This window comes from Trichechus manatus, unplaced genomic scaffold, assembly GCF_000243295.1.
Source record: "Trichechus manatus latirostris isolate Lorelei unplaced genomic scaffold, TriManLat1.0 scaffold00020, whole genome shotgun sequence".
NCBI lineage: Eukaryota > Metazoa > Chordata > Mammalia > Sirenia > Trichechidae > Trichechus > Trichechus manatus.
The window spans coordinates 13,031,454-13,040,497 of record NW_004443956.1 but is presented as its reverse complement, the minus strand read 5'-3'; the positions used below and the strand labels follow the sequence as shown (position 1 = coordinate 13,040,497).

At 51.2% G+C, this 9,044-nt stretch overlaps 1 protein-coding gene across 1 annotated transcript in view; it reads left to right on the top strand.

Moving 5' to 3' along the window:
• The first annotated feature begins 6,299 nt into the window (after positions 1–6,299).
• CRYGN (crystallin gamma N) overlaps positions 6,300–9,044 on the top strand; it is a 4,162-nt gene continuing 1,417 nt past the window's right edge. Inside the window, 3 exon segments of the mRNA XM_004391224.1 lie at positions 6,300–6,320; positions 8,010–8,100; positions 8,103–8,257. Of these exon segments, the coding sequence (XP_004391281.1) occupies positions 6,300–6,320; positions 8,010–8,100; positions 8,103–8,257 (267 nt within the window).

Sequence of the window (9,044 nt, the reverse complement as noted above, 5' to 3'; positions counted from 1 at the left end):
TGTAGTGATGTCTCATTGTGTTTTAATTTGCATTTTGAGGAATTTTTAAAGTATGGACATATTTTCAGAGTTTGAGTCATTAGGTCAGAATATGTTGAAGACAGGTGATGGGGGAACTGACGGACACAGTTCAAAACAAGAATGCAAACAGACAAGCTTAAAACTGCAGTTAAAGAGTTAATCCCAGCTCAACTGCTTACTTGCTATGTGATCTTCAGCAAGTTACTTATTCACTCTGTGCCTCACTTTCCACATTATAAAATGGGGATAATAAAAGTACCTACCTCATAAGATTGTTTAGAGAATTAAATGACTTTATATTTGTTGTCTTATTATGGTGCCTGGCTATAGAAAATGCTGTATGAGTTCCATTATTATTGTTGTTTTTAGTAGCCTTCCAGTTGATTCTAACTCATGATAACCCCATGTGTGCAGAGTAGAACTGCTCTACATTGTTTTCAAGGCTGTAAACTTTCGGAAGCAGATTGCCAGGCCTGTTTTCTGAGGCACTTTTGTGTAGGATCACTTAAACTTGTGCGCCACCAAGGACTCCAAGTCATTATTATTATTGTCCCCCGTTATTGAATTAATATAATTCTAAGTCCTCTCTGAGTCCTCCCCACAGGGGGCAAGAGGAACAGTCACTGCAACCACCACTAGGGAACATACTTCAGCACCTTTCATTTACCCAAACAGTTCTGTATTTGAAGATCCCTGGGTGGCACAAAGGAGTCCTGGTAGCGCAGAGGTTAAAGAGCTTGGCTGCTAACCGAAAAAGGTCAGTGGTTTGAACTCACCACCGTTCCACAGGGGAAAGATGTGGCAGTCTGCTTCTGTAAAGATTTACAGCCTTGGAAACCATATGGGGCAGTTCTATTCTGTCGTATATGGTCGCTATCAGAATTTCACTCAACTATGAGTTGGAATCGACTCAGTGGCAGTGGGTATGGTTTTTGGGGTGGCACAGTTAAGCACTCTGTCTGCTACACACTGTAAGGTTGGTGGTTTCCTCGGAAGAAAGGCCTGGCAATCTGCTTCTGAAAAATCAGCCATTGGAAACTCTTTGGAACACAGTTCTACTCTGACACACATGGGTTCACCATAAGTCAGAACTGACCCCAACTGGCTTGTTGTTATTGTTTTGGTTCAGCACTTATTTGAGGGTGGGAACTGGTGCCCAGACATCCAGCCTTTTTGCCTCCCACCCTTTCCTTCCTCACCCTAATCTGATTTCCCCCTTGGAGACCTCAGACCTTTCTTCTGGGGAGGGAGCCACGTTCTCATCTCCTATCAGTAGGAGTGAAAGAGGGCTGATCCAGAGAACCCTAGTGGATAGCGGCTGACACTGGTCCCTGCTGGTTCACAGACAGGCTCCTTAGAAGCTTGCAATTCTGGCCAGAGAGGCTCTTTCTGTAGCCCCTTCCTCTCTGTTCCCCAGTGGCCAGGGCTCTCAGAGGGCCTGGGCTCCGTCCCAAGTGGGCCAGTGAGCCTCCTGGATGCCACACGCCAGGCGAGAGCACGTGGCCAACATGACGCCATTCATGTGCTAGCCTTCATTCATTCAGCAAGTACCCTGCCAGCGCTGACCGGGACAGTCCCTACCAGGTACTTGGAGGTTGAGATGAGGAAGTGGGCCCTTCCTGGGAGGAGTTCAGTCCAGTGCGGAAGCCCATAGCCGCTAAGTGTTTTCGCGGTGCCGCCGCAGCAGCCGGGTGAGCACAGAGCTTGGCCTCGGTGAGTTGGGCGGGTTCCCCGGAGGAGCGAAGGTGGGCTGGCAGAGCATGAGGTTTCTGCGCTCCTAGCAGTGCATTAATCAAAAGGTGCTCACACGATGCTTTTTTTTTTTTTTTTTTCCTGCGGGACCTCAGTTAACTGACAGATCAGGCAGTACTAGCGGCCCCTGCAACACCCGGGTGTGGGGGAGGGGCAGAGGTCCTGTCCAGCCTCCCCTCTGGCCTGCTCCCATCTCTGGGCTTTTGCACACCGTTTCCACATTTGTGTGCGCATCAAACTTCGTTGAGCGCCTCCTAGGGGCCAGCAGCTCCGCTCCGCTGGGTGCTGAGGGGCAAATAGCCCTGCCCTCAGGGACTGGGCATGAGGACCTCGGTGCAGAGGACTGGTGGGCCCCCAGTGGCGGGCGGAGTGGCACCTAAGCTGAGACCAGAGGAATACATGGGCTCCAGGCCTGCGGTGGTGGTCAGCTGATGGTGGAGGGTTCCAGGCTGGACTGGAGACCCTCACCACCGCGGAGGACCACCGTGAGGGAAGAGGCGGCCCCGTGAGAGGGAGACCCGGCAGGACTAGGATGAGGCAGTGAGATGAGCAGGTGCTTAGGATGCAAAATGTGACGAGGCAGAGGCCTCCTTCCGGGGGCGCAAGGCAGGCGCTGCTTTACCCTAAGGGCACGGGACGCCCCTGAGGGATTTTAGGCAGAAGGGTGGCAGGATCAAATTGAAAAGATTATTATGATTACGGAACCCACCCAGAAGCCCCAGCTGTTTGTAAAGTTTTGTTTCTTAAGCTGGGATGTAGATTCACAGGTCTTGACTTTCTGTATGCCTGAAATAATTCATAATTGAGAGACAGAGAGATCACTCTGGCCATTGAGTGGAGAATGGGCTGGAGGGGAACCTGCCAGAAGCCACTGCCGCAGTCCAGGTGAGAGCTGACGGTGGCTGGAACTCAAGGTGTGGGTGAAGATGAGGACTGGGGAAACTGAGGACTTGGTGACTGCAGGATGGGGCTGCAGGCAAAGACGGTAGCCAGGTAGCCAGGTAACCAGGGAAGGATGATGGTGACCAGGAGGAAGAGCAGATTTGAGGAAAGGTTGGAAAGGCCCTTTCAGAGCTGTTGGGTTGGAGGTGGAGGTGTCCGTGTTGTGGGCCATGCGGGTCTGCAGGTTAGGAGGGACGTGTGGGTGTCACCAGCACACAGACGGTACCTGAAGCCATGGAGTGGATAGGAGTGTGGGGAGACGACATAAGGCAAAGTCTAGGAAGTTCAGTGTTGAGGGCATGAACAAAAAAGAGGAGACTGAGGAGGAGACCAAGACTGAACAGAACAGCCAGGCGGGCTGAGGAAAGGCAAGAGAATGCGATGTTGTGCAAGTTAGGGATTTTCAGACAGTGGGAGTGACCACAAGCTACCAGGACTTCATGAAAGGGTCTCTTGTACTCAGTGACACCTTCCCATGTCCCCACCCCTCTGCTCCCCTGACTGCCTCCTCCTCTGACACGCCTTACCCAAATTCTGACCTTGCACCATGCCACATCACAAACATCTTTCCAGAGGGGTCCAGCCCTCGCAAACAGACCTGTTGTCTGATTTGGGGGAGCATGTATTGCTTGTACCTTCCGTCTTAACACTCATCTATATGACCTTGTACATTGCCCAACTGTTCTCACAGCTAGTTGGTAAATTCCCCAGAGGAGGAACCTCGGCCACCTCCACCATACCCTCTATTGTCCATCAATACTTGTTGCTTGATAAACAGACACCTATGGGCTGGGCCAGGATTTCAGTGTTATTCCATGTTTGGCCAGTAGGCTGTGCTCCAGGAAGAGGGTACTTGGAAATTCCAGGCTTTCAGGGAACAGAAACGGCCAGCCTCAGTTTAGCAAAGAGGACTTCTAAAAACACGGTCAAGCAATGGCCTCTCCTACACCCCTAGATCTGTACTGGCTCCCTCCGAGAGCACCAGGATGACACTTGAGGTATGGGGCCACCAGGAAAGGGCCTCTTTCCAAACTTGTCATCCACATCTAGAGTTCCCTGATACAGGACTGCATTTAACCCACTCACGTGATTTTTTATTGAATCGATGCAGATTTGGAGTTTGAATTTACACTACGCATGTGCTCTGGAAACTCCCAGTCCCAGAAACTAACAAAAATGGATCCCAGGCCAATGATCCAACCACAAACTGGGACAGGATCTTCACAATGTACACAAACAGCAAAGAAGTAGAGAACAGGCTAAAACACACACACACACACACACACACACACACACACACACACACACACACACACACCCAAAGACTCACAGAAAATGGGCCAAGAATATGAACAACCAGTTTATAGAAGAGAAAACCCAAATGGACAGAATATGTCTACAAAGATGGTGAGCACTGGGTGAGTGTGAGTCAGGAGAACCACTTTGCAGAGCAAGGGCTGCATCAGTGAAGCTAACTGTGAGCTGACGATTTGACCTGGCGATTTCATTCCTACATGTTCACCCACGAGAAGTGAACCTCAAAGGGGGCATTGTCGCCTCCTGGGGAGCAATTGGAGATTTGCAAGGTTTCCCATTTATCACAATGATAGGAGAGGGGCAGCCCTGTAGTAGGCAGGGCTGAGGGGTGCTTGATATCCTGCAAAACGCAGGGTGGCACTGCACAGTGAAGAACTGTCCTATGGTTTCACCTAAAAACACATAAGATTTTTTGCATAGTTTTAATAAATACTGAACTTTCCTAATATGAAATTACTAAATAAAATAGATGGAAGATTTTATCTTGATTCTGTTCCCCCAGGATGTGGTCCTGAACTAGCAGTCATAGGTGGCTTAAGATCTTATGTATGTCGGGGTACATTTTAACAGTGTACTACTGAAGATGAGACAAAGACACGAACCTCCAGTGGTAGGACTTGGGGAACCTGACATTTGCAAATGCGTGTAGTTATTTAGGGTAGGGGTTCCTCTTGAGCACACACAGCTCAGATCATATGAATCTTGGCAGACAACTCCTCTAATGAAAATCCTGGATGAGAATTGAGACGCTGGATTGGGAATGAGGAATGGAGGTTAAAGTTACAGAAATCTGACTCTCTAGTTTTTTGAGAATCTTTTACTGATTCTTTCTCACTCAAAGGAAAATACTGGTTAATTTTCATGTATATGTTTCAGAAAACACCCCCAATTGCTGCTTCTGTCTTGAATTCTGCCCACTTCGCTGCTTCCAGAGTCTGTGGGCTCTGGGTCTGGCTCCCGTATCCACAGTCACATACTGGAATGTGTGGACTGGGGGTGCAGATGCTGGTGGGGGCCGTGGGGTGGCTGGTTCTGGAGGCATGAGACTGCAACCCGCAGCAGCCTGGAATGACCCCACTCCAAGATGTGTGATTTCGGGTTGCTCCTTGGGTGCAAGGACAGCGTGCAGATTTCAGTCCATGCTCCCAGGGCAGGGCAAGGGCAAGGGCAAGAATCAAAGCTTGGGTCACCCCCTGCCCCAAGAAGGACATCCTCTTTCTGGGCCTTTAGTGTCTCATCTGGGAAATGGTAATGAAAATAGGCTCTGCATTCCTGAAAGTAGAGGACTAGGCTAACTACTCCCAAAGCCCCTTCCTCTTACCATCCACCAGGGCACAGGTCCTGGGAGGCCTCTTCCCGTCAGCCAGCTTGAGAGCTCTCTCTTCTGTGATCTTGTAACCTGCCCCCCACCCCCACCCCCACCTATCTCCAATCTCTGTGCTCACTCCATTCTTCCCACAAACAGTGTTGGAACTTTACTGTGTGCCAAGCACGACTGTGCCCTCAGAAACTGTCCTGCTCCAGGGGTGCGTGTGTCTGTACACAGCCCTGTAGTCCAGGGGTGTCCACGCAACTGTGAAGAAGCAAAGGACAGAATGTTACGGTGCACCAGCCCAGGAGGCACCACCAGTGGGGGGTGGCCCTGAGCAAGGTCTTCAAGGGCTGAGAGCTTGTGGGTGGGTGTCACGGTGGGAAGTGGGATAGGGAAGCGGTGGTGACCTGGCTCCGGGAGGTGTCAGGGGTGTTGGAGAGGCAGAGTTGGGTCCAGCGCTGTCTTCTGTGCTTGGGAAGCCTGGATCCCTCCCCTTCTTTGTCTGGTGAAACAATCCGTAACAAAGTGGGACTATATGTAGCCAGATGAGGAAAGGGATGGGCCTGGGGAGGTCAGGGAAGGCTTTGTGAGAAACTTGGAAGGATGGGCTAGAAGAGGAAAGGGGAGCATTTGGGAAGAGAGAGAGGGGTATTAGAGACCTTCCCTGGGTCTGAGGACAGACTGGTGTGTCTCAACGGGACAGCCAGCTAGGCTGGAAAAGTGGGGTCAAGGACAGGAGGCCTTGGGAGCTGGCTAGAGGCTCTGTGGCTCATTCTTCCAGGCGCCGCCGCACAGCGGGCCTCCCCGTGAACAGTTGGAGAGGCGCCCTGTTGGCTTAGATGCCCGACTGCGCTAACGTGGCGGAGCCCTGCCAGCAGATCTTTTGTTTCGGCGACTCAAAGGCAGCGTCAGCAGGGCCCGTATATATGGGAGCCGACCCGCCGGCGGGCGCACAATGGCGCAGCGTTCGGGGAAGGTGAATGCGCTCGGTGGGGGTTTTGGAAGCTGTACTGCAACCGAACTGAAACTCGACCGGGGCCGTGGGAGACCGCGCAAGCCCCCATCCCCCGACACCCATCACCACTTTTACGCTGGGACTTGAGGGGAGACCAACGGTCACTTGATGCCCTCGCTAGTCCATGGTTTTGTCATATGCAAAGTCAGCAAAATTTCCTGATGAAATGAGGCCACCGGGCTGTTCACCCAGTGATAGGGAAGGTCTGGGGGAGTGAGACCACCTCCCTTTCCTAACTCCCTCCCTTTCCTAACTCCCTCCCTTTCCTAACTCCCTCACTTTCCTAACTCTGGATAAGGCTCAAGTTTGCCGCAGGGATGCTGATCGGACCCTGGGGCCTTGGGGGCGTGGGGAGCCTGGACTGGTGCTGAACCCGGAGGCCCCACTCTATCTTCTTTGCCTGAAGGTGGTCTAAATGTGGGCTGGCTCTCTGTGAAATGTTGAGACTAGAGGTACATTTTAATTTTGGTGCCCAGGTCTCCCTGCTCTCTGAGACCCTGCGCTGAGGGTGACTGAGCGGGGAGGGTGGCCTCCCGCTTCTCTAGCTGCCCAGCTCGCCTGAGAAGCCACTTTCAAGGGGTTGTGTCAGTAACCACTCGCTGTCCCAGCAGCTGCAACAACTAAGATATGCTGCTCTCTCACCGCATCCCCAGTGGCCCTGTGCTGAATCCCTGCCTTGCTCCCCCTGCACCCAGGGCTGCAGAGCTGCATGGCAGAGGGAACCGCATCGGCTCTTAAGATTTCCACTGCCACTAACAGTTCTGTAGCCCAGGTTCACCGTCATGCCTGGCTCCAAGGGGCCTGGAAATACAATTCTGCCGCCTCCTCCTGGGAGGAGAACTGGAAATATTGGTGATATCACAAATGACTAGGGTGTGTTCCGGGCTTCTAGGTAACATTATTGGCACTTTAACAGCCCCTTCCTTCTAGGAGCGCGAGTCTTGACAACTAAAGAGAATGTAATAGTAAGACTGCTAGGTGCCAGAACAGGACATGAGTTTGGGGGCTGTTATTGATTCATGTTGTTTTGCTTGGTGACAAGGAGAACCTTTCCGTGCTACATAGCTCTGGGGCACTATGGCTGAACAGAGTTCCAGATTTGACACATCCCTGGGATTCCACTAAAGAGGCCCCTTTTGAGAACATAAATCCCGTGCCAGGGCCTGGGATGGAGTCAGCCCAGGAGGCTCAATCCCAGGAACTTGCCTTTCTGGAAAATAAATGTGGGGTTATGATGGTGGGTTGTGGGTGAAGTGTTTTCTTTTGAAAACATTTCCTTTAATGTCATTATAGATGTTATGTTTTAAAAATAAACAAAATTTTTTAAATGCAGTGGAAATTTGAAAAGAATCTGTTTTCAGATGACCCCAAGACAAAGAGGAAATCTCTGTCTTCAAATATTTATTGACATTTTGCTGTTCAGTTGAGGGCTGCTGGGAGTGGGAAGGGCCGGGGATGCTGGGTATAACATCAACCCACCATACCAAGAAGAGAAAAGTCCATTCATTTGCTCTTCGACCCAATTAGCAAATCTTGGTTGAGCGCTACCGTAGGCAGCAGGGCTGGGTATTAGTGTCCTTGGAACTGGAGGGTCCCCCAAATGAAAAAAGAGAAAGCCCCTCCCCTGTACTGTCTAACCGGGCCTTCCAGATCAACCCCTATGAGGGCAAGCACTTCACAGGGTGGAAGCTGGAGGTCTTTAGGGACTGTGACAACCTCCAGGACCAAGGCTTTATGAATCGGTGAACTCCATCCGAGTGGAGAGCAGGGCCTGGGTTTGCTTTGAGCACCCTGACTTCCAGGGCCAGCAGTTCATCCTAGAGCATGGTGACTACCCCAACTTCTTCCGTTGGAATGGCCACAATGACCACATGGGCTCCTATCGGCCTATAGGAATGGTGAGTGGGCCATTCACCTTGGGGGGACTTCCTGTTGGAGTGACAGGGGAGGGGGTGAGGCCTGATCAGACACAGAGGCGAACAACCAGAGGAGTGTGGCCCTCTTGGCTGTAAGGTCTTTAAGAGACAACCCTGCCCAAACCCAGTCACGTCCTGGGTTGGAGACGGTGTGGGGCCAGAATGCCAGGAACTCTGTTGGAGAGCCTTTGAAGGGGACCTTCATGCTTATGAGCCTGTTTCTGAGACTGCCACACCTAACCTGTATGTGGCCTGTCTTCCTGGGCCCTTGGCCACACCTTCTAGAACACGTCACCCCATCAAGAGGTGTCTTTCCTGTGTTCATTCCTTGGGGTCCTGCCAAGTGACCAAAACTCACCTGATCAGCCAATTGACCATCAAGTTTTCATGGACACATCAGGAAATCACTTTAAATTTCTGATTCAAAAATTTTGCTAAATTTCCCATTGAAAATGTTATGATGTAAATTTGAATTTGCAACCAGATGAAAGGAAAAAAAGCAAATATTTAAGTAAGGCTGATTTTGGCCGGGTGCGTCACCTCTTGCAAGTAATTTTGTAGCTCTGTTCAGGGGTCACCTGTGCTCTCACCTTGGAGTAACTCATAGGGAAAGCTCAGGTAAGGAAGGCTAGCAAGGGGAAACTCTGGGGGTGGAGCCTGGAGGAGCCACACCAGGGCTGCCTTTGCAGGTTTGGCCCCGTGTGTGTGTGTGTGTGTGTGTGTGTGTGTGTGTGTGTGTGTGTGTGTGTGTGTGTGTGTGTGTGTGTGT